This window comes from Bos javanicus, chromosome 3, assembly GCF_032452875.1.
Source record: "Bos javanicus breed banteng chromosome 3, ARS-OSU_banteng_1.0, whole genome shotgun sequence".
Lineage (NCBI taxonomy): Eukaryota > Metazoa > Chordata > Mammalia > Artiodactyla > Bovidae > Bos > Bos javanicus.
The window spans coordinates 46,037,565-46,064,451 of record NC_083870.1 but is presented as its reverse complement, the minus strand read 5'-3'; the positions used below and the strand labels follow the sequence as shown (position 1 = coordinate 46,064,451).

At 35.2% G+C, this 26,887-nt stretch overlaps 1 protein-coding gene across 3 annotated transcripts in view; it reads right to left on the bottom strand.

Moving 5' to 3' along the window:
- DPYD (dihydropyrimidine dehydrogenase) overlaps nt 1-26,887 on the bottom strand; it is a 930,948-nt gene that overhangs the window by 630,768 nt on the left and 273,293 nt on the right. For all 3 annotated transcript variants that reach the window (XM_061411115.1, XM_061411116.1, XM_061411117.1), the window contains exon 8: nt 24,037-24,124. In XM_061411115.1, the coding sequence (XP_061267099.1) occupies nt 24,037-24,124 (88 nt within the window). The remainder of the gene's footprint in view (nt 1-24,036; nt 24,125-26,887) is intronic.

The following is a 26,887-nucleotide window of genomic DNA, read 5'->3' as shown; positions in this document are numbered from 1 at the left end:
TATCCTTTACTGCTTTACTGCCTCTATAATTTTAAGCCCAGGTGATAATTTGATTATGCGTTTTAAAAATCTGGAAGGTTTTTATAGCTATAGGAATCATGGGAAATATCTGTAGGATGAATATATAATTTTGATATAATTAGATAAGTCCAAATAGGCCACTTGTAAATTGGCACTGTGGAGATTTGGGAGAAATATTCCAATGATCACTTTTTTATCACAGAATACAGCTTGTGCACCAGTACATGGGTAGTATCTGATCCACATATTCAATAATGGAATTTTTTTGGTTATCTGTAGTGTTCCAAATAGGTATAATTTAAAAAGATCAATCCATAATGAGACATATTTTCCATACTACATATGTTGAACTATTGTCCTTTAACATATGGCTAATTAAGCCTTTGGCATAACCCACTCTTTTCTTTTGACTAAAGATTTGGCCTAAAGGCTTAGCTCAAAATGAATTACCTCATTTTTCAAGTCAGCAAATAAGGCTTTTTTAACTTGTTATTTTTTTCACTCACGCTCTATAGTTGACCTAGATTATTTAAAAGTAAAATACATACACAGAGTGTAAGAACTCAAGTTTTTACATTAATCCTCAATCAGATCATTCTTCATTGAATTTCACATGTTTATTTTGCTCTCTCATCTCTCCTCATAGTTTAATTTCTTCCTTTTCCACCTCATACATGAATATTGTACATTCATAGTCATCTGATTTTCACATAAGCCCAGCCTACAAAGCTCCAGTAACACAGCATGATATGCCTAAGGATGAATTTATCTTTAATTTTTAACTTACAAAATGTCCTACATTTTCCTAATAGAAATATTCTCTAATGGCATGGTATATTTCATCACTGTACCCAAGCAAAACACAAATTGTTGCTAAAGGCTAATAATACTGTATTTTTGAGGGCAATATATTTGTCATTATAATTTACTGTTGGGGTTATTCAGTGACCTGATAGAATTAACTCCTTTTCAAAGCAATAAATTACTTATAGCTGAGTATAACTTCTAGACAGACAAACGGGCTCAAATCAACTTTTTGTGCCTTTGGTTCTATATCTGCTTGAAGGGATAATAATTTTGTAGGTCTCTTACAACCCCACTGAAAAAATAATACCTTATTTCACTGTAATAAATTCGAGATATTACTTTTGTTCTAAATACAAATAAAAATGAAACTAATATTCAATAAAGTATCAACACAACATGTTTCCTCTTTTACAATAAATGGCTTTATTTTCTTTTCTTCCTTTCATCCCATAAAAATAAACTGGTTAAGACTCCCATGAATGTAAAAGTACTTAAGTAACACTTTAATGTTCTATGTCTATGTATCTCTATTTTGCTGTGCAGTTTCTTTTACCTTCTTCAAATTTTCTGTTTTGTTTGTCTGGAGATAAGGTTCTGTCTCTCCTTTCCCCACTACCCCACCCCCTCACTTGGCTATTATGTTCTACTGTAGAATTTTTCCCATCTTCACCAAACTGTCAGTGAGGAAAAACATCCTTATGACTTTCAAAAACTAACACATCTGCCTATGCTGTTCTTTCCTAGTCTCTTCTTACTCTTACCCACCTTCTCCTCCTTAAACATCATCATTTCAAACTTTTGTTTTCCATTTTCTTCTTTGCCTTGCCATAAAATGTATTCAGATTTATCTATTAAAACAGTAACTATAACTTTTTCACCTCTCCTCTTCCCTTAAGCCATTATACACCACTTTTAACTTACTTCCCCATGATTACTCTATGGAATATAGTGGAATGGTAAGAAAACCACAAAGCTTGGATATATGTTTCAGTTCTTGAGAATCTTGGTGATCTTAGGCAAGTAACTTTTCTACCCTAGACATGTTTTTTCAGCATTAAAACTGATGTAACAAACACCTACTCTGTGGAATTATAGTGCAATTTACACGAGATCCAATGAGATCATGTGTACAAAGACTCTAACACATAGTAAGCATTCAAGAAGATGTTAGCAAAGCTCTTAGGCATTGATGATTCATGCCAAATTTGACATTTATGATTTGACAGATGAGATTTATTTGCAATAGATAAGAAAAACTCTCAAAAACACCAGATGAACCTTCTAGAATGGTTTTTCTCAAGTTTATCAAGTTACTGATAGAACTTTTAAAAGTTTTTTTTCAAAATACTCAACAAAGACAATTCCCACAACTCAGATTTAGGACCCACCAGAGAAAGCTGCATTTCAAAACAGTCCTCACAAAGTGATCATGAAACATTCTCTAGACTGATTAATAGACATTTAAAACCTTCTAAATGACTTGGCTGAGGATTTTGTTCATTTTCATTATAACTATTTGAGGAGAGCTGACATCTGTGATCAACAAGCTTGTGTTTAACTGTTCGGTATCCTGTCACTCATCTACACTGGTTGGGATGATCAGAAACACGTTAAGAATTTCCATAGGATCCCAGAATCCTTTCAGCATCCTATTATAAATAAAAGGGAACTGTCCATTGCAAGCAATTTGAGAAGAAAAATATACAACACTTTTCAACTGAATGGTAGGTGATTTTAATAGCATATTTAAGCATTTTTGGAAAATTAGTTCTTTTTGAATAGAAATAAAACCAGTATAATTTTTAAAAATTGAATAAAAATAATGAATGAATAATTTTATATATTGTTATCAGTATTCTAAAAAGTTATAATGTTGAGGAGAAAAGAATTTAACACAACAACAATTACCAATGTTTAAAAGATCTGTTTAGTAAATTTAACAAAAATTATCTGTAGTAATAAGTACTGGGTAGAGTTTAGGGCAACTCATTACTACAAATTCATTTTGTTAAGAAGGTAAACATAAGCTCTGAGATAAAAGACTTGCCTAAGATATTCCTCCTTCCCTCTATTTTCTATACTAATCAACCTGCAGTGGTTTGTGAAGAGCATATGTTCAGTTATTCTGCATTGTGAAAACATATAGAATCTGTGAAGACTGATTTTACATTTCCATAATACATAATGCATATTTTCCAGACATTAGGAGAATACAATACTGAACCCTAATGATGGCAAAAGGTAATTTTAGAGATGTATCTATTTAATAGTTGCGTAATTAAAAGAGAATTTCTAAATGTATTAAGCACATAGTAGTACTGCTGCTGCTGCTGCTGCTGCTGCTGCTAAGTCACTTCAGTCGTGTGCGACCCCATAGACGGTAGCCTACCAGGCTCCCCCGTCCCTGGGATTCTCCAGGCAAGAACACTGGAGTGGGTTACCATCTTCTCCAATGCATGAAAGTGAAAAGTGAAAAGGAAGTCGCTCAGTCGTGTCTGACTCTTAGCGACCCCATGGACTGTAGCCTACCAGGCTCCTCCATCCATGGGATTTTCCAGGCAAGAGTACTGGAGTGGGGTGCCATTGCCTTCTCCGATAGTAGTACTATATTTAGGTAAACTACAAAATACAGAAAGCCAGTAACAACGCTCTAGGGAAGAAGCAAAGTTAAAAATAAATTATGGAAAACTGGATATTTTTTTGCAAGATAATTTTATTGGTTATTGAAAATGTGTTGAAAACACACATCTTAATTTATGTGGTAAACATGTCTTTATAGAAAAAATCAATAATTTTTGTAACTATATCTCATGTTAACCCTTGTTAGCCATTTCCTTTGTAAGGACTCCATGATTATTTTTTAAGTAAAAAATTGCTTTTCCAATTTCTTCTCTAAATACATATGTATTATACAAAATTTTGTTTTAAAAGGTATATTTTCAATATTATTTAGTATCCCAAGCTTACTTTTGACAAATATCTAACATTTCTAACTCCTTAGCAAATAATATCCAGGTTTGGGGATATTGGTTCTGTACATCAACAGCTAATACCAACATCCCACTAAAGAAATTCAGCTTCTTTATGTGAGCTAACATTACTTTTTCTTAAAAACCACAAAACTTTCATCTAAGCAAAGATTTACCTAATCTATGCTAAGGACAAAATAATGGGACAGCAACAAAAGTAAAAATAACTATGAGTAAGTCATGTTGAAATAATATTCATAGATAGAGAATTAGAATAAAGTAATTGCAGTGTGTCTGAATATCACACTCTTAAGTGTGGGCAGTTATACAGTTTCACTGGGCCTTAGTTTCTCAGCCATATAGGGCAGCTATAAAAAACAAATACGTAATCCCACTGATGCCAAGGCTTCATATGATACATATAAGCTGATAAGAGTAATGACTGCCATTTTTTAATTCCTTACCATATGCCAGTTTCACTGAAAAGACAACTTGCATTAGTTCTATTACTCCCAATAATTATGAATCGTGGGATACTGACTGAATATAACCAGCTTTAAGGCGTATCTATTTATTCATTTATTTTTGCTAAGGCACGCAGCTAGTAATACCAAATTCACCTTTCCTGCCCACACTTCACATTTGATTTACAGACATAATCAGCTACAGATGAGGGTTTATTGCATCTTTCCACTGGGATATCACAAGGAATCCCAAATGGAAGAGGTCAGATCAGAACTCATAATCTTCTCCTTTCTTATTCCATTGGTAAACTGATACCACCATCCAACTGGTCAAAAGAATTGTTGAAACCATCCTTGACTTATAGCTGTTCCTTCAATTCTGCATCTGCCTTGCTGATCCTTGCTCCTTTTCTTCATTGATCATATCTAATCAGGTGTTAAGACCTACTCATTGCACTTCTTCATGCTTGTTCCCTGCTTTCAGCTCTCACAGCCGTACTTCAGACCTTCAATTTTATTTTACCTGAATTATTTAATAGGCGCAATGTAAAAATCTCCCAGTGTCCAATCTTGACCTTCCCCAATCCATTTCCACAGTGCCACCAAATTATCTTTCATATCTCTTACCTCTCACATTACATTCTTTCATCTTCCACAGTACAAAAGAAATACACTAACCAACTAAACTAAACTCATGTGCAAACCATGTAACATCTGCAGATCTGACTCTATCTGTTTGAATCTGTCTTCCAGAACATACTCCTAGCAGTAAAAGCTACAGCAACAATAAGGAGCTGTTACATGTGATATTCCCTATATCTGGGTGTCCTTCTCATCTTGTGCCCCTTACATAATCTCCGATTTGTCTTTTTCCTATAGAGGTTAATAGCCTAGGAGGAATTAAATAGAAGCACATAAAAGTAAGAAAATACCATTTTTAGATGTTGTGCCACCATCTTACATATAATAGGAAAGAAAGAAACAGATACCTGGGGAATAATCAGGAAATATTTGTATGTCTGTATTCCCTCAAAACTGCAAGCTTCTTGATAGCAAGGCCATATTAATCACCTATTAAGAACTCAATATTTACTGGATGAAACAACTAAATGAGGTGATATAAGCAATAATGGGAGTTAAAGATTTAGCATTATAAAAATTACAGAATGATTGTTGTTTAGTTGCTAAGTCATGTCCTGCTCTTCGCAATTGCATGTACTATAGCATACCAGGCTTCCCTGTGCTTTGCTGTCACCCTGAGTTTGCTCAAACTCTCATCCATTGAGTTGGCTATCCATTCATCTCATCCTCCGTTGCCCCCTTCTCCTTCTGCCCTCATTCTTTCCCAACATCAGGGTCTTTTCCAGTGAATCAGCTCTTCCCATCAGAGCTGACCAAAGTACTGGAGCTTCAGCTTCAGCATCAGTCCTTCCAATGAATATTCAGGGTTCATTTCCTTTAGGATTGACTGGTTTGATCTCCTTGCTGTCCAAGGGACTCTCAAGAGTCTTCTCCAGAACCACTATTCAAAAGCATCAATTCTTCAGCGCTCAGCCTTCTTTTTGGTCCAACTCTCACATCCATACATGACTACTGGAAAAACCACAGCTCTGATTATGCGAACCTTTTTCAGCAAAGGCATGTCTCTGCTTTTTATTATGATGTCTAGATTTGAGAATGAAAGTCATTTATTATTGATAATACTTTAAGTATGTCTGTTGATATTTTTCAGTGATGCCAGAGTTGGACTCGAAGAATAACACAGAAATACTAGATTTTTCAAATAACATTTTCAGACTATATGGACATAGTTAGGTAAAAAATATAGCTACATATATTAAACTATTCAAAACTAATTTTTAATATGATACTGTGTCAAAGCACTTTTAAACTGTACCTTATTTTGTTCTTAGAGGTCCTGATACATAGAAAACTTCTAAACTCTACAAGTGAGGTTTGCTTCTCCTCATTTCCCTAGGCTGCTTTCTGAATCTCATTCAACAGAAAAAAGGTGGTGATAGAATAGAAATAACTTTAAGATTATGTTGCCTTTACAAAATTACTCTTTCTTCACTTTATCCTCCTCAAGCTTCTATTTTTCAGAAAGTTGACTATAAATTGCAAAAATATGATATTTGAGAATTAAAATGAAACAAACAACTCCACTCCAAAACACATGCCCAGAACTGAGGTGTTTTCATAACGAGTGTGTGTGTGTCTATAACATGTGTATACCTGTACACACAAACACATATATGTAGAAGGAAAAAGAACGTATTTAAATATAATGAAAAATAGTCACAAGGAAATCTGAGAGCTTTAGGGTCAAATCTTTACCTTTCTAATAGGAAACTTCACTGTTGAACCAATCATTACAGACTTAGTCTTTTTTATTCCTCATATGATCCATGCTATAATAGCCCAGAATTTTCCCACTAGAAATTTTAGTAAATCACTACCGAAAATTTATTATAAGGGTGAACATAAGATATACATAACAATGATTCAACTGTGTCTAGAGTCCCCCATTAATAAAGCATTTCTACAGTCAATAGCAGAGGAAAACATAGATATGGTCACACAACTTTAATAATTCATTTATTGACTGTGTCAGAGTACTCCTCTTTAGAAAGTAAATTTATATACAAAAAAATTTTAATTTTATAACAACTGATTACACCTTTCAAAAATGACAATAGGATTTTTTCATTATTAATTATAATCAACATTTGGGTTTTAGTTTTTACTTTTCTTAGGGGAGGGTATTTTTCTAAGTACCATAAAGGCAAACCTAAATCCAATTTAAGTCAAGTTTAAGAAAAAAACAAAAATTGAATAAATTAGTCTTGAATTCAATATATTTTTACAGTTGGTCAAACAGATACTGAACTAAAATAAAATGTGTTGTATTCCACTGAGTAGCACAGGAGAATGCATTTCTATTTGATTATTACCTTTAAAGCTAAGAAAAATTACAAATTCAATAGCCACATTTTTCATATTAGTATTTAGTTTAATTTTATCCTTTTCATTTACCAGTTATACTTTTCCTACAATCTTTAATAGACTTTGCTATATAACAAACACCTTATGTGTCTTTTGTAATAAGATGATGGATGCAGTTGCATAAAAATGTGAGGATATGTTCCAAATAATGACCAACTTACTTCCCTGAGTACCAAAAATAAAAGGAATTATGGTCTGAACGCCTCTTTGCTACTTCCAGGTTGAATCAGTAGGGGCTAACTGTTAGAAATTATAACGGAGAGTTGAGAGAGAAAACAAAATAAAATAGAAAGAAGTTTGAGCCACCAGGGAAGCAAGAAGTTACATAGATTTTATAAATCATGTCCTAACCTAAAGCAAAGAAGATTTTTATTTCATATGCTCTTTTTTACCTATCAAAAATCAATGAGAAAAAAACTAACCATGAATCACAATTTATAAGATTACACCTTTATAACCATCAGTCACTTCAAAAAAAATTTTTTTGAGTGATTTCAATCTCAATCCTGCTGTGATTTTAAATCTTGGCTATGATTTTATTTTTTTCTTTGATTTGAAACCAAGCATATATTTATTTACCAAAGATTACTTTTAAAGGATGAAAATATAAACCTGAGAAAAACAGCAAGTTTACCTATGTTAATAATGCTTTTAAAAAACTAATACAGTCATGGCATCAGGAAGAAAATTATTTCTGGATACACTTTTCAGATAATCTATTTGCTAAACTAGTAACTAAGAAGTGAGGAAGTCAGGTGCATTAATGAACATGAAAATGTGGGGACCCACTTACAGTAGCCTATTTCAAAGAACATTCAAAAAATAAACAGGCTTCCCTGGTGGCTCAGTGGTAAAGAACCCACCTGCCAATGCAGGAGATGGAGGTTCAGTCCCTGATCCTGATCCAGGAAGATCCTCTGGAGAAGGAAATGGCAGCCCATTCCAGTATTCTTGCCTAAAGAACCCCATGAAAGAGGAGTCTGGCAGGGTACAGGCTATGGGGTTGCAAAGAGTCAGACACAACTGAGCGACTGACCAACAACAACAGCAAACAAAATATACAGTGACAGATACATCTTCTGCTTCAAAGACAGGTTTTATATTGCTGTTCTTAGAAGTATTCTACAAACAGGTACACATTCTCAAAACAGGTGGTATTACACTAAAAAGTTAACTTGATTTTCATTATATGTAGACTTTTATGTAAAAGTTTCTCTTGTCTCAAAACTATGAGAAAATATAAGCAATTAATATTCTTAAGTAATCCCTTATTCTACAGTCTGCTGGCCAAATCTGGTCTTCTATCTACAATACAGTTTTACTGACACACAGCCATCTGTGTTCATGCATTTACATATATTCTATTCTACGCCTGCTTTTTCACTATAAAGGCAGAGAGTTTGGTAGTTGGGACAGACACAATATGGCCTACAAAACCTAAAAGTAAATACTGATTTCTGTTTTTTAGAGAAAAATTTCACTGACTTCTCATTTGACTTTTTTTTTTTTTTTACCAGTTAGAATCTCAAATAGACATTAATATTTAAGTTCGGTCTTTTAATATTCCCTGACCCTTTTAAACTGAACTCCTTGCTGAATTTTGCACTCTCTTCCCATCCTGTCAGCTTATAATCCAACTGAGGTCCTCATGAATTCAAAAAAATAATTTTATTTTACTCAGAGAGATTCTTCTAATTCATTCTCTTGATTAATTCTGCATTAACCTATATATCTTTAACATTTATTACATCTAATATTATCACTGCAAGTTTCTGTTGGTGATAATTAGGATGCAAATAAAAGTATTAAAAGTCCTTATATACCACCTCACACCCATTACTTTGGCTGCTAACAAAAAATCAGAAAATAGTAAGTGTTGGCAAGAATGTGGAGAAATTGTAATCTTTGTGCATTGCTGGTGGAAATATAAAATGATGCAGTCATTATAGAAAACATTATGGAATTTCCTTGAAAAATTAAACATAGGATCACTGCATGATCTAGCAATTCCACTTCTGGGTATACACAAAAAACAGGTGAAGGCAGAGACTTGAAGAGATTATTTGTATACTCATGTTCATAGCAGTATTATTCACAACAGCCAAGAGATGGAAATAACCCAAGGGTCCACTGACAGATGACAAGATAAACAAATGTGGTAATACATAAAACAGAAAGTTATTTAGCCTTAAAAATAAAAGGAATTTCTGACACATGCTCAAGCACAGATGAACCTTAAAGTGTCTGTATGTGTGTGTGGCCCGTCACTTGGTTGTGCCTGACTGTTTATGACTCCATGGACTACAGCCAGGTTCCTCTGTCCATGGGATTTTCCAGGCAAGAATACTGGAGTTGGTTGAGATTTCCTCCTCCAGAGGATCTTCCCCAACCAGGAATCAAACTTGTGTCTCTTGTGTCTCCTACATTGGCAGGCAGTTTCTTTACTACTGTGACACCTGGGGAGCTCAAACCTTGAAGACATTATACTAAGTGAAATAAGTCAGCACAAAAGAACAAATACTGTATGATGCCACCTATATGAAGTATCTAGTATAGTAGAATTTATAAATATGGAAAGTAGAAGAGTAGTTACCAGAGAACAGGGGGAAGGGAGAATAAGGCGTTGTTAAATGGGTATACAGCCTCAATTGCATGTTGAAAAGAGTTCTGTAGAGGAATGGTAGTGAGTGATCATAGTGCAACAAGGTGAATGCACATAATGCCACTGAACAGTACACGTAAAAAATAGTTAAAATAATAAATTTCATGTTATGAGTACTTCACCACAATCTGTAAATGAATTTAAAAATTTAAATCATTATATATAACCAATACCATCTCACTGTATTGGTTAACGGTAAAACTTTGGTTTCAGATGGACCTGAATTCAAATCTTCTAGTAAAGACAAATTACTTAATTTCTTTCAGACACAATTTATGTATGCATGAAATGAAAGAATCAGAAATATCTAAAATTACTTCAAGATAATTAAAACAATTTATATTTTATTATTATTAATTTCAATTAATTTATTTTAATTGGAGGCTAATTACTTTACAATATTAAAAACAAGTCAGTACTTCAAGAAATTTAGCTGCTATATGTGTTATATTTATATGTGTTGCTCAGTCACCCAGTCATATCCAACTCTTTGTGACCCCATGGACTGCAGCACGCCAGGCCTCCCTGTCCCTCACCAACACCCAAAGTTTGCCCAAGTTCATGTCCATTGCATTAGTAGTGCCATCCAGCCATCTCATCCTCTGACACCCTCTTCTCCTTATGCCCTTAATCTTTCCCAGCATCAGGGACTTTTCCAAGGAGTTGGCTGCTTGCATCAAGTGACCAAAATATTGGAGCTTCAGCTTCGGCATTCCAATGATATTGGAAGTCCTTCAATATATTCACATGTACACAATTCTTATTTACGAATATCATTAAAGTAAACATTATTTCGGAGAAGGCAATGGCACCCCACTCCAGTACTCTTGCCTGGAAAATCCCATGGACGGAGGAGCCTGGTAGGCTGCAGTCCATGGGGTTGCTAAGAGTCAGGCACGACTGAGCGACTTCACTTTCACTTTTCACTTTCATGCATTGGAGAAGGAAATGGCAACCCACTCCAGTGTTCTTGCCTGGAGAATCCCAGGGACAGGGAAGCCTGGTGGGCTGCCGTCTATGGAGTCGCACAGAGTCGGACACGACTGAAGCAACTTAGCAGCAGCAGCAGCAGGCATTATTTTCTAAATCAATCAAAACCCTTAAATTTATTTTGCAATCTATAACCCTTAGCAGCTATGGTAGAAGTTTAATAACATACTTTGAAATATGATTAGCTGATGATAAGATTAAAAGAATAAGAACAGTGGCAATGTACCTGAATATGATATAGTCTTTATAAAATAAAAAAAAAACTTGTTTTCTTTCAGTAAAAGGAAAACAGTCATAGAAATATCAATTGCAGTAAATTTTAAAATAAATTATTCCAGCACTGACAAATTTATCAATAAAATATAAATATTAAGGTTTAAAAAACAAAACCGTCAGGTACATAAGAATGAAGTACAAAATAGGAATTTAAACAGCCAAGGTAGCAATTTTCCATTTAACATTACTTGTTTCCACTAAGCTGGATGTACTGACATAATCTTTGACTAATTAACTCAATATCAACATCTTCTCCAAATTTAACTTACGAATTAAGAGTTGGATGCACAATTTATCTCCATAACACAAGCAAAGTGAACATCTGTTAATTTCCTGTCATGGAAGTTTGTGTTTGGGGAGGGGGGGTGTGAACAGAGCCTCTGATGTGTAATGTACTTCCCATCTGCACACCAGGTGGCACTGCATGGCTAATCAGAAGATAACACACATCAAGTTTCTCGCAAATTTTGAGATAAAAAAAGTAAATAAATCAAAATTTTGTTTTAAAACTTGTTTCTTCAATGTCTATGGCAAATATGCTTTTAAGTGTACTCTGAAGATTTATGTTGTTTTAATAAAATAAATTAATCATGATCGTAGTACTGTTTTCTTCATAATTAACTCCTTATATAACTTAAATAATATTATGAATATGAGTTTAAAAAATTAAGAAAGAGTAATCCAAGGAGATCCAACCAGTCCATTCTAAAGGAGATCAGTCCTGGGTGTTCTTTGGAAGGAATGATGCTAAAGCTGAAACTCCAGTACTTTGGCCACCTCATGCGAAGAGTTGACTCATTGGAAAAGACTCTGATGCTGGGAGGGATTGGGGGCAGGAGGAGAAGGGGACGACAGAGGATGAGATGGCTGGTTGGCATCACCAACTCCATGGACATGAGTCTGAGTGAACTCTGAGAGTTGGTGATGGACAGGGAGGCCTGGCATGCTGTAACTCATGGGGTTGCAAAGAGTCGGACATGACTGAGCAACTGAAGTGAACTGAACTGAACTGAATGTAACCAATCTAAGTTCTCCCCCACTGACTTCCATTTATTCATTTAAATAAATTTATGTCATACAAAAGAGCCTTGAGGAATTCAGAGAATGATTTTGCTTGAGGCCCCCTAAACCATTCAAAGATAGGATCTGGAGAAAAAACAATTTGATACCAATTTCAATTGAATTGTTTCTAAAATAGATGCATTACTTAAAATACTATGTCAATGAAGTCTCTTCAAAGCATGCCTCCTTCTTTAGAACACATTGCTTTTAAGCATTTATGTCAAAGAAGGTGTTCAAAAGCCCATGGAAAAGCGTATTTGTTCATCTGATCTAGTGCTCCTAGCCAAAGACTGTATAATCTAACCTGTATAAATAGTAAATAAGTGATAAATAAGACACAGATTAGCTTGCAAATTTTCTTATTTCTATTCCTTGGGAAAATTTACTTCTACTGATAGAACGCTAAAGCATATGTAGAAATATATCTAGTTTCCTCTAATTTACATCAAGTCTGCCATTTCCATATCATTTCTCTGCCTCTCTTAAATCTTTCATTGTGTTTAATGGGTTCCTTTATCAAATTTTAAATACAGTGATTTACAAAAAGGTAAGATATACAGAGTTGTGTAATTTGTAATGTGAATAAAACTATCTTTACCCCAATAGTATGCCTCAACTCTAAATGGAAATCACTGATGTTTTATACATGTGTGTTTGATACAGTCATGAATTTTAGATACAAATTCATTGAACAGGGGGTTTGGAGATGGAGGTTGTGTACTGTGGCATTTCTTAATACTTCTATGATAATATACACTAAGTGATTTCTAATTTTGTTAATTATTTCAAAGTTTATCCTTCAACATCAAAATCCTAGCTGTAGAGGATAATCCATGCCTAAACGATGATTACTATACTTAAGAAAATCCATCCTAACTTCCATAGTGAAAGTTCAATAATATCCCATTCCAAGTTCAGACGATGATTTTCACTCACCAAAAAAATGTAACCATCAGTCATAAGCCATTGTGTGCATGCGTGCTCAGTGGCTTTGTCATGTCTGACTTTTTGTGACCCTTTGAACTGTATCCCATCATGCTGCCCTGTCCTTGGGGTTTTCCCAGCCAGAATACTGGAGTGGATTTCCATGCCCTTCTCCAGGGCATCTTCCCGAGCCAGGGATGGAACCCATGACTCCTGCACTGCAGTTGTATTCTTTACCACTGAGCCATCAGGGAAGCCCATAACTCATTGAGAACTGCTAAAAGAAAAAATAAAATAAAATACAGTGCTTTAAAAATGGGCTCCTGTTACTTCAGCAACTACTGTAAGTGAAATATATTTTCATTCTATAAAAAACATATAGAGAAATATAATAGAAATGCCTCCATGTCTTTATCCAAAGAAATCCAAAGATGCATTCAATATTTTAAAATATAATTATATTCCTTTATAAAATTTTAAATAAAAAGAACATGAACTACAGAATATTTTATAATAATCATCTTGCTAAATAAATTACTTCCTTTTTGACTACTATATGGAAGTAGTAAATATGCTTAAAATCAATGGCTAGTTCAATAGATATTTATTGAGCACCTATAATATTCCAGGAATTCTACCAGCAGAAAAATCTATTTTTTAGAAAAGATTTTCTTGTATCATCATCTTTACCATAAAATACTTACTAAACACCCTCAAGCAAATAGCTTTGCCATTACTAAAAATGCTCAAAAATACCTAATATTCAACATTATAATATTTGGTGTAATGATTTGGCATAAATGTAAAAATGTTATTAACTAAACCATTTAGAATTAGAAACTTGTTGCCCTGAATAGGTCTTCACAGGTGGCACTAGTGGTAAAGAATCTATCTGCCAATGCAAGACATAAGAATTGGGGTTCAATCCCTGGGTTGGGAAGACACCCTAGAGGAGGGCATAGGAGCCCACTCCAGTGTTCTGGCCTGGAGAATCCCATAGACAGAGGAGCCTGAAGGGCTACAGTTCACAAGGTCACAAAGAGTCAGACACAACTGAAGCAACTTAGCATGCATGCATGCCTCTGAGCAGGTAATGAAAATCACGAACATATCTTTGTATTTTGTCAAAAATAAGGCACCTGAAAACTACATGAATTTTAAAAAGGTTAATTGATCAAGTATAGTTTCAAACTTCTTAAGAAATCATTATGCCATTCTTTCAACTTTTTCCTTTGTTTCTCTTTTCACTTTTTCAATTTATTGCTGTTCAGTCATTCAGTCATGTCTGAATTCTTTGTGACCACATATACTGCAGCACACCAGGCTTCCCTGTCCTTCACTATTTCCCAGAGTTTGGTCATACTCAAGTCCACTGAGTCAATGATGCCATCCCACCATCTCATCCTCTGTCGCCTGCTTCTCTTGCCCTCAATTTTTTCCAGCATCAGAGTCTTTTCCAATGAGTTGGCTCTTAGCATCAGGTGGTCAAAGTATTGGAGCTTTAACTTCAGCATCAGTCCTTCCACAAAACATTTAGGGTTCATTTCCTTTAGGATTGACGATTGATCTCCTTGCTGTCCAAGGGACTCTCAAGAGTCTTCTCCAGCACCACAGTTCTAAAGCATCAATTCTTTGGCACTCAGCCTTCTTTATCGTCCAACTCTCACATCCATACATGATTACTGGAAAAACCATAGCTTTGACAATATGGACCTTTGTTGGTAAAGTGATGTCTCTGGTTTTTAATACACTGCCTATGTTTGTCATAGCTTTTCTTTCAAGGAGTAAGCATTTTTAGTTTCATGGTTACAGTCACCGTCCACAGTGATTTTGATCATTAAATTTCAAAAAGTCATATTGACATACTAAATGTCTCAAGAAACATGCTAAAACTGTAGAATACATTTAAAAAACTAATCTCAGCTCTCACAGGTTTTTAATATTGTGTATTTGTGCATGGGGTGTAGGAGTGAATATATGCACATAACCAAAAATAAGATGAAAAATAAATTCAGCCCTATAAATAACAAATAAAACATTTTGCTATGTGTGAACATAGAGCAAACGTTTATATCAGCAGGATGAGTATAAGAGTCTCATGCAGGAAATATCATTTGAAATTAATAAGTATTCATTTTACCATATGGAGACAGACAAAGTTTTTCTCAGAGTATAAGCCAAGGTATAATGGTGGGAGACTATAGGTTACCTGTAAGGAATGGCTAGAAATGTGATCGTGGGAAGGTTAAAAAGGGGTATATTTTGGACCGCTCTGATAGTCAGTTGAAAGTCATACTAAGAAAATATGACTTATTCTGAATGTACTGACAGTCAAAAAAAAGTATCGAGACATATATAACTTATCTTTATGTAGTGTTACTGTAGGTGGAAAGTTCTTCATATCAGAGTATCATATAACAGCAAAGGATGAGATGGTTAGATAGCATCACCAACTCAATGGACATGAATCTGACTGAGCAAACTCTGGAGGGGAGAGAAGGACAAGGGAAGCCTGACATGCTGCAGTCCATAGGGTTGCAAAGAGTCAGATACGACTTAGTGACTGAACAACAAAAAAGATTACTCAGAGAAGCAGTGATATGTATCCTAGGGACCAGATTTACTCTTCCTGACATGATTAGAATAGTCTCCTAATGTAACTGAACTGTTTAGGAATCAGTATCAGCTTGGTAAACTTAGAACAAGGAAATTTAGAGGAGAATGGACTTAATATATATCTTCATGATAGGGGATCAAATAACTCCAGGTTCTTTGACTTAGATGCCTTTAAAAAGACACCGCCAATTTCCTCAGATTCTTCCCCCCAACCCCTGCTGCCTTTTCTATGATTGGAAAGTTGACCAGCCCCTATTAACTGCTTCTGCAGATTAAGATGCACTTTCTATAGATATGTTAATATGATCAAAGACTAATTGCCCTACATCTATTTTATCTCCTTCTGGGGGCTTTGCTTGAACCCATTAAGTGATGATTTAATGAACTCTCAGCTGGAATTCTATTTCCCTCATTTCTGAATTCTTGGGAACCATCTCACAATTATACCAGAGTACTTACAAATGACACTAGAGTAGACATTACTGCAAATTAAAAAATGTGGATTGGCAAAATATCCATGATCTTTCTTTCACTTACAATTAAGTCAGGTTTATTATTTTAAAATAATCTATTCAGAATTTTGCATAATTCTTAAACAACTTCAGGTTTTCAGAAATGGGTGGTCTAAAAACCCCATTTAATTTTCTTCTAAATAAATGGAAGTATATGTGATTGTGTACAATTTAGAAACTCCTGATTAAAAAGCTAATTAAGAATAACTTTTACAGAGAAGAATTCTGGCTCTAAGAAGGCACGAGAGATTTAACTAAAGGCCACACTAGCAAATTTAATACCGAGGTCTCTCAATGGATTTCCTTAATTGTAATTATCTCTTCTTCAGCTGTTACAATATTTGGGCATCATCACATTTAAAAAATATTCTTTTCTGATAGCAATGGAAGAAACTCAATGGTGGTAACAATAAGAAAAGTAAGGCTAAGAATAAAGCCTAATTCTTTCAGATTATGAAGTTCCATGTTCAAGATCATTAAGTAGAACTCCCCAATATAAACAGCTGTCATCAACTAACATGTTGATTTTCAGTCATTGTGTCTGCAATAATTTTTTTTCTTTTTTTCTTTTTTTAAATTTATTTATTTTAATTAGAGGCTAATTACTTTACAATATTGTATTGGTTTTGCCATACATCAACATGAATCTGCCACGGGTGTACATGTGTTCCCAATCCTGAACTCCCCCTCCTATCTCCCTCCCCATACCATCCCTCTGGGTCATCCCAGTGCACCAGCCCCAAGCATCCTGTATCCTGCATCAAACCTGGACTGGTGATTCATTTCATATATGATATTATACATGTTTCAATGCCATTCTCCCAAATCATCCCACCCTCACCCTCTCCCTCTCCCACAGAGTCCAAAAGACTGTTTTATACATCAGTGTCTCTTTTGCTGTCTCACATACGTGGTTATTGTTACCAGCTTTCTAAATTCCATATATATGCGTTAGTATACTGTATTGGTGTTTTTCTTTCTGGCTTACTTCACTCTGTATAATCAGCTCCAGTTTCATCTACCTCATTAGAACTGATTCAAATCTTTTTTAAATTTTTCTTCCTTTTTTTTTTTTGTTTTTGTTTTTGTTTTTTGGCTATGTTGGGTTTTTGTTGCTGTGAAGGCTTTTCTCTAGTCGCAGCAAGCGGGGGGTACGCTCAAGTTGTGGTGCAAGGGCTTCTCATTGTGATGGCTTCTGTTGTTGCAAAGTATGGGATCTAGGGAGCCCAGGCTTCAGTAGTAGCAGTTCTCAGACTCTAGAGGCTCAACAGCTGTGGTGCTTGGGCTAGTTTTTCAGTGGCACGTGGGATCTCCTGGACCAGGTATCAAACTGGCATCTCCTGCATTAGCATACCACTGAGCCACTAGGGAAGCCCTGCAACAGCTTTTTATGCCAAAGTATAGGCGTTTTCCAGCTTCCCAGGTGGCGTTAGTGGCAAATAACCTGCCTGCCAATAGAGGAGATGTAAGACACTTGGGTTTGATTCCAGGGTTGGGAAATAAATGCAAACATCTATGCTAAGTCGCCAAAGGGGTCTCGAAGAGTTGAACATGACTGAAGCAACTTCCCACACATAGACGTTTGCATTTATTACATTTTTCCCACATTCTGTATAAAATTATCTTTCCATGTTTTGATTGCCATTTACTAGTTTTCTTTAACATTGCTTAACCTTAATTTTTATCCTTAAAATAGAGTTTATAATATCTACTTCAAAGGTCATAATAAAATTGAATGGCATAAATTATATTAAAGACTGAGAATAGAATATTTTAGCTAATACTGCTACTACTATCATTATCACTACCACTAATATCACTGTCCCTACTCTTCATTTCATTTATATTGTAACACTACCTTAAAAATAATGTAGTAGCTATTTCCCCTTGTGTTTGATTAATATTGTAATACCCTAAAACTCCAACATATTTTAACATCCTACCAACTTATTTTGGCAAATAGTCAAAACAGCTGCATTAATATCAATAATTTTAAAATACTTATAGAGTTCTTACTACGTGCCAGGAACTATGCTAGACATTGAAGATTTATCAATGTGTAAAGACGCTTACTCCTTCGAAGGAAAGTTATGACCAACCTAGATAGCATATTCAAAAGCAGAGACATTACTTTGCCAACAAAGGTCCATCTAGTCAAGGCTATGGTTTTTCCTGTGGTCATGTATGGATGTGAGAGTTGGACTGTGAAGAAAGCTGAGTGATGAAGAATTGATGCTTTTGAACTATGGTGTTGGAGAAGACTCTTGAGAGTTCCTTGGACTGCAAGGAGATCCAACCAGTCCATTCTAAAGGAGATCAGTCCTGGGTGTTCTTTGGAAGGAATGATGCTAAAGCTGAAACTCCAGTACTTTGGCCACCTCATGCAAAGAGTTGACTCATTGGAAAAGACTCTGATGCTGGGAGGGATTGGGGGCAGGAGGAGAAGGGGATGACAGAGGATGAGATGGCTGGATGGCATCACCGACTCAATGGATATGAGTCTGAGTGAACTCCAGGAGTTGGTGATGGACAGGGAGGCCTGGCGGGCTGTGATTCATGGGGTCGCGAAGAGTCAGACATGACTGAGTGACTGAACTGAACTGAACTGAAGGCACACAGACTCTTCAAACTACAAGGGTTTTAACAACTGGTGGTGGAAACAAATACATAACCAGTCTACTATGATACATGGAAATAAATGCTAAAATCTGATCTAGACATCCAGAGAGGGAACAGAAACATGATGGTGTGATGACTGGTGATGGTGAAGTGGCTTTATTTGTCCACGGTAAAGAGTGAAGGTAGGGGATGGATCATTATAAGCAAAGAGAATTACATGAAGTAGAAAAAAGTACATGTAAAAACACAAATATGAAAATAGTGACAGTTCTGGGTTCAGGCAACACCAGGTCCAAAAATTGATTTTAAAAGATTGAGATGAGGTAAAACTGAAAATATTTCAAATGTCTGCAACACCTAATGTAATAAGTCACTAAAGACATAAGTTGTTAATAAATTATGAAAAGCCTTGGCAGTCTATTTTAAGGAATTTTTCCTGTATTTTGAAGAAAATAAGGAGCTATTGAATGGGGAATGGGGGAATCTAAATGAGAGAATGATGTGATGAGATCTAATTTTAAAAAGATCACTATTTCTGTTGTTTGGCTAATAGTGGCCAAGAAAACTGGTTAGGAGGCTAAGGAGTAGCCTAGTAACATGAAAGGAGGAGAATAGTGACAGTCACAAGTAAACTCAAGAGAAATCTTTGGAGTTGACACAAGTAAAGCATAGGGTGGTGATATTCAGCTTTTTAATATCCTCCTGCAGTCTCTGCTCCCTTTGTATCTATTGTGACTATAATTATGCATTTTACTCCTATTTACCCCATAATTCTTTCTCTCCCCCAAGTATTAAAAACAAAAATTCAGAAAAAAACTACTTTGTCAAAAGAATATATAAAGCATTACACCTTTTCTGAGAGTGCCTTCATGGATGTTCCTTCCCTTACACGTTTGTTTAGTTTTTTCATCACTGTCATGCTTTATGAGAATATAAGAAGTAAATTACCATAAAACAGACGATCAGAAATGGGAAGAGAGGGACTTCCCTGGCAGTCCAGTGGTTAAGAATCCACCTTCCAAAGCAGAGGATGCAAGTGCGACCCCTGGTCAGGGAACAAAGATTCTACATGCCTCGGGGCAAGTAAGCCTGTGCAACACAACTAGAGAGTGTCCATACTCCAAAAGACCTACTGAAGCCAAAAAAAAATGGGGTGGGGGAGGGAAATAGGCTACTTTGAATTAAACGTTAAGGGTTTGATTCTTCAGTCACCTAGAACAGTGATACTCAGATTGGCTCTAGAATATAATCACCCAAAGAACTAAAACAAAAAGAAACAAATATTTAGAATACTGTAATCATGCAAAACCTATTTAATTCACTCAGCAGCTGCTTATTGAGAGGGTTGTCGTGCTATGGGGAAAAGGCAATTAGTGCTTTAGGGCCTTTACAATGTACAACAGTGGATTTTGAGCATTGACTACCAAACCACATTTTAAAAACACATTTCCCATATAATGCAATATGCATGTGCAAGCACATACACCAACCAAATATACATATGATGGAAAAACATTTTTCTCAAAATAATACTCACCCGAACAATGTGCAACACACTGATATTTTCTATTATTTTGTGGTCACTTTTAATAACAAAAAATGATGATTGTCATCCATTATATTGATTTTTTTAAATTTTATTTTATTTTTAAACTTTATATAATTGTACCAAAGAAAGCCATCCAATACTTTGAAAAAACCTTGTACAGAAGATGTTCTAACTTTATTTCTAAACACTGACAGTAACATACTGTGCCAGTGCTTTTATTTCAATAAAAATATCAAAAATTTAAAGTCTTTGAAAAAAATACTAATTATCTCAAAGATAACTCAATCCAGTTTGAATAAGGCACAGAGCTTTATCTCACTTATTTTTATTTCACTTAGAAAAAACTAAACCTCTCATGGGTAAAGAGACATACTTTTTCAGTCTCACAATGATGTATGTACAATGAGATAGTTTCCTTAATGGATTCTGTTAGAATTTGGAAAAAAACTAAAAGTGAGCAACTTTTCACCAGCAATAGCGCAAACAATATTAAAAATCAGTAATCTTCAGAATCTGAGATGGACTTACATGCTATGGACTTAGGCACAGACTTACAAAGCTATCCTTCATAAGTCATATTTAATTAAAACGTAAGTTTTTATTTTTCCTTTAGACTAACACAGAATGAGACATAGTTACAAACATAGGTCTAAAATATGATATTCCCAATGACAGAAAGAGAAAATACTCCATTATCATTATAACCAACAGGTTGAGTGCTAAGTTTTGAGTTTCTTTCTTGGCTATTAACTGCTTACCGATTTCTCTCAATAAGGATTCTATGTGTCAAATACAAATAATGATGCACATCAAAGGCGAGACTCCTATTTTTTCCCTCTCTATATATCTATCATCCTCCTTCTCTATAGGAATAGAAGTTTAATGGAGCACTATGTCCACTCAGCTAGAGGCTATATTTCCCTGCAACCTGTGCTGCCAGGTATGTTTATATTACTAGGGTGTAGACAATAAGATAAAAACAGAAGTAACATGTGCAGTGTCTGGGTCATAAATTTAAGAGGAAAGGAACTCCCTTTCTTATTTCCAATTTTTGTTAGCAGGAATGTGGAAAGACTGGCCACCTAAGAACCAAAGATGGAAGACACGTGTTGAGGATGGTTCACACTGTTAAACTGAGAGAGGACTAAACATATATCTTGTTTAAGTCTTTATTATTTTCCTTTCTTAAAGTGGCCAAACCTATATCCTAAGTGATATAGAATTCCTATTCCAAAATTTACTTCTCTATCCTAAGTAGGAAAAGGTAGGTAAACAAAGTGAGTGAAGTCGAATTACAATATAGAAGCATGGTGAATGAACAAAAGCATGTAAAGATGTGAGGCTGTCTAAGTAATAGGCTGTCAGATGGTAATAGAAAGGTCATAAATTCCCAACTTGGCAATCAAGAGTGTCAAGTAAGTACTTCCTGGAGAGCAAGGCTACTTGTCTCCTATACACAGAACACCACTCTCTCTTTTTTTTTTTTTGACAAGATGAAACTTTCTTGTACATATTTCATACAGAATACTCAAAGAGAACATAACTGCATTCTACACATCACTACACTAAAATGTCAAAAGATTCACTTCTCAGCATGAAAATGCACAGGAACATAAATATGAAAGGACTTCACATTTTAAGTGCTTTATTCACACCTCAATGCAGAGTCAAATGGAGTTTTGTGAATGGGATGTAGCACTATCAAATAACATATGTAAGGGGACTTAATGGAATAAAAGAAAACTCTGAAACATTCCTGATTCTTGCAGATGGAAGATAGCACTTTATAACTGAAACCACTCAGACTTATAAAACTTTCAATTCTTCCCAATTTTGTTATAATTTGCTTCTTGAGCAGTTAATTTGGATATGTTTCAGCGTATCGGCTGTTTATTTGGCCCCTATCTCTTCAGTACAGAGCTTCTTTGTGGACAAAGTTCATAGAGATACATGAAACTGCATTAGCATATACAATTCCCTATCTTTTACATACAACTGCTATAGGAAACTACAACGGCGAATTTCAAATAGCTATTTGAAAACATTGCCAATGTTTCAGACCTATTGCCTGACTAAATTTTTCATTTATTATTAACTAAACACATTTTCCCTGGAAAAGGAAATGCCAACCCACTTCAGTACTCTTGCCTGGGAAATCCCACGGAGAGAGGAGCCCTAGTGGGGCTACAGTCCACCATGTCACAAAGAGTTGCACACGACTTAACAACTAAAGAACAACAGAACATATTTTAATATGCATTTGATGAGAGAAAAAGCAACTTAATGATTCAATTTTGCTGGTATTGGTAGAATATATGTGAAAAAAATACTTTCCCTATTTCTTTATGTAAAATTCTCAGTACAAATGTAATATTGAAAAATAAAGCCAAAGTCAAGGGTAATTTTCTCTTTCCTGTTTTTATCTCACATAATTATTATACTTAAATAACCTAGAGAAATATTGATGACAATGGCAATCAAGTTTATGAAAGAAAGGAGGTTGAATAAAGACATTTAGGAGCTAGAAGGCAGTGAAAATTTGTTTGCCTCTTCCTAATTTTTCACCTAAGTAAAGGGAGTGACAAGATGGTTTTAAGACTTGCTATCAACTAACCAGTAAGAGAAGATATACCATCTTGATAAAAATTTAGTAGGCAAAAAAGCATTCCTGATGATTTTATTCTAGAAACATATGAAAAATGACAGCCCCAAAATAAATGTTACCTAGCATGTGATTATTTAAAGAGATGGAACAGTTGTTACTCCTGTGTAGGTTTACTAGACATTTATATTCAAAGAAAGTGAACTAGAGAGGAGATGACAAACTAAAAGACCTGAGATGCACTTACTCAGTTTATATGCCAATCACTGTTCATAATATGATCATATAAGAGAATAAATACAAAGTTCACAAGACAAAGAATAAATTATATCAACAGTGTGTTCTCTTTGGTCTCAGTACAGAGTAAGGGAAAGGGGAACATGTTAGAAAACTCAATCTCCCTGGGATAGTTAGGCAAAATATGGAACCATAGGGCACATTGATTGACTTAGCAGTTGTACACTATGTGATATTCAGAACTGTGATCAAACATCTTTATAATTCAGCCAAATATGAAAAGTCTTTAGAAAATATCAAAAAAAGTAGAAAAAGAAAATGAGCCAATTCTACCTCTTAATATCAATTTAACTAATTTGTTTTATCATAAAGAGAAAGCTACAGCATCTAGATATTTCTAAGCCTGAATTCTGAGCTTCTGTGGCATGACCTGAAAACACTTTGCATGTTAGATTTTACTGGTGACGAGGATATGGTGAGAGAATGGGAAGATAAAGACTGTCTTGTCCAAGTCAATCTATAATGAGGTGAGAAAGTGTAACTCATTATAAAACAGAAAATTTTCTTTGGCCATTCATTTCTATCTGCTTTTTTCTGAACAGACACAACTTCTACCAAAAAATGTCTGAAGGTAGTTATTCTTCTGAATACTGTCAGGAAGTAAAAAAAAAAAATATATATATATATATAAAGAAAAATATTTGAAAATAAGCTACTTACCTATCCCAATGAAAGCAGCTTTGTACCCTTCTTCTTTCAAAGTACTAAGAGTAATGTCATTCACTGAAAGGCTTTTACCACAAATTATCTGTAAAGAAGGATTTTGGTAATTAGATTTTGGCATTTGAATAATTAAAATCTTAATCTTTAACATCAAAAATAATCTAGCTTAATACACACATATATAATTCCATATATATATATATATATGAAAATATTTTGTCTTTTAGTATATAGGCTTACATATATAAAATAGTATACAAATAGAACACTAACATATTCTACTTAATGGCTAAATGCATTTTTGCCTTTTAATTAAGTGGCAGAAGAAAAGTTAGCAATTTAAAATCAAGTCAGTAAATTTTCACAGGTTTCTCAGTATGTTCAAGGCACTATGTGTGGTATTTTAAAGAATAAAATGATAAATGAGAGTTTCAGCCTAATGTACAGTCAAGATCTGTGCAGGAGATATACAGAAATAAGTATAACAAACAACAGAGTGTGATCAGCATTATGTCTACAAGAATTCTGGGGACAGAGAGATTCGTTTTGGCTGGGGTCATACATACAAGAAAAAAGAGAGGTAGTGGGATTTCAATAAAGCCTTTTTTTTTTTTAATGAAGTATAGTTGATTTAAAATATTTTGTTTGTTTCAGGTGTACAGCAAAGTGATTTGTTTAAACATATATGTGTGTATATCTATATTCTTTTAAAAATTATTTTCCATTATATTTTAAGATACTGAATATAGTTCCCAGGCAATAAATCCCTTTTAAAAATCAATAGGATTTTGATAGTGGGCACTGTCCAGGGAAGATGAATAAAGTCAGGAGTCAGAGGTGGACACTCCTATTAAAAGTCACAATCCATTGCTCAGTTCCCAGACATGAGCCAATTTTCAGATCTTGAACTTGCTGACTGAAGAGGTGGGCAGGTCGTGTAGAAAGAAACACCCTGCAACATCCTAGCAAGTAAATACTATAAAGATTCCTCTACTTCTTCAAAAGGAATTACGGCCATTTACCCATGTAACTGTATGCACACTGGGGAAGGGGAATAATCACACATTTTCAAGGACACTGGAAAAGGCTCTTCATTGACTTGATATCTGAGGAGCGGGGCCTACAGAGACAGGGTGAAAAATAGGCCTAGATAAAGTTCACAGTTGGCCTAAGTGGAGCACAGCTCCAGGTGTTACAGCAGGTAAATAACCAGGTATAAGCAGAGAAATGGGGGCAAGGGCCTAAACCACCCAACGTATAAGCAGCAGGAGTCCATAGACAGACAAAGTAAAGTAGGAGCCTTCAGACTTATAGGAAACAATATATTTAGGGTGATAAGAGTCCAAGTAGCAGGCAAAGAAAGGTAGGGAAAAGGGTGAATCTCCTGAATCCAAATGCAACCTTTTCTCCTTGGGCCCTCATTACCATAAGATTAGTCTAACAGATAAGAAGTAATCATTGTATAAGGACACCATGAGGCCATGACACTTTTAACTCAAGCTATATGGTGACAAAAATCCCTCCTTCCCCAGTGAATAGTCCACCCTTTCATTTGTAGGCCCCTCATAAGTGGCTTGCCAAAGAAACCCGGTGGCAGCTCCTGAAGTGCCTGCTCACTCTCCCTCTGAGAGCGTATCCTTGCTTAAATAAACTTTCACTTCACTTTCTTAACCTCTCTGCTTCATCTCTGAATTCTTTCGTGATGAAGAAAGAACCTCAAATTCACTGGCAACCCAGGTAGTGGTCATCCCCAAGTCTCTAGGTGCATAACCAAAATGTTAAATGTGTCAGTAGAAGTAACCCCCACAATGGGTCTCTGGTCTGCAAAGTAAGAGCTATTACAGCTACAATAGTTGGGAAGGCCAGAAAACTTCTGAAACCCTGGTCAAGAGACTAAATCAAACACAATATCGTAGTCTGGAGTGGGTGGAATAGTGAGAGATGGTGGTGGTCTATGTTCTACTTCTGTTTCATTCCCCAGTCTGGCCCTGCTGAGACGAGATGATTCCTGGAGAATGTAAACTACTGCAGATTTGACCAAAGTGTAGTCCTGACTGCAGTGTCTATGGCAAATGTGGTATTACTGCAGATTAGGTAAGCCTACAGGTACACTGCACATGGCCATTGATTTGGTGAATGCGTACTTTTCATCCTGTTGCTGTGGAAAAGGGATCGGAAACAGTTCACATTCATGGGAGAAACAAGAATATTCATTTACTGGTTTGCCTCAAGAATATGTCAATTATCTTCTACAATAATATACATAATCTGAAACAACCTGGCCATAGCATAGCATATCATTATGATCCCTTGCGTTGAAAATATCATGCAGACTGGACAACATAAGCAAGGAGTAGCTGGTATGCTGGAGACTTTAAGAAGCATAGACTCCAGAGGGCAGAAGATCAACCTCATGAAGATCAGGGATTAGTCACTTCAATGAGGTCTACTTGTCAGGTATCTGTCAGTATATACTTCAAAAATAAAAGAATTTACTGCAATTTTGCACTCATTTACCAATATTAAATAAGGAAGCAAAATGTCTGGTAGGCTGCTTTGAGTTTTGAAGGCAATATGTTTCAAAAAACAAAGTCTCTAAACTGATTCATAGTGGAAGAACAAAGTTTATCCATTAAAAAATAATTGCAGCTAACCTGCATAGAGTACTTAACTAAGTGCAAAACTCTCTTTTAAGTACTGTAAAGAGGACTTTTTTCATCCTCACAATAGTGTTATGAAGTGGGATCATCAGGGAAAATGGATGGGAATGGGTGGATTTAAGATGATCACTGTATCTACTACTGTGGGCAAGAATCCCTTAGAAAAAATGGAGTGGCCCTCATAGTCA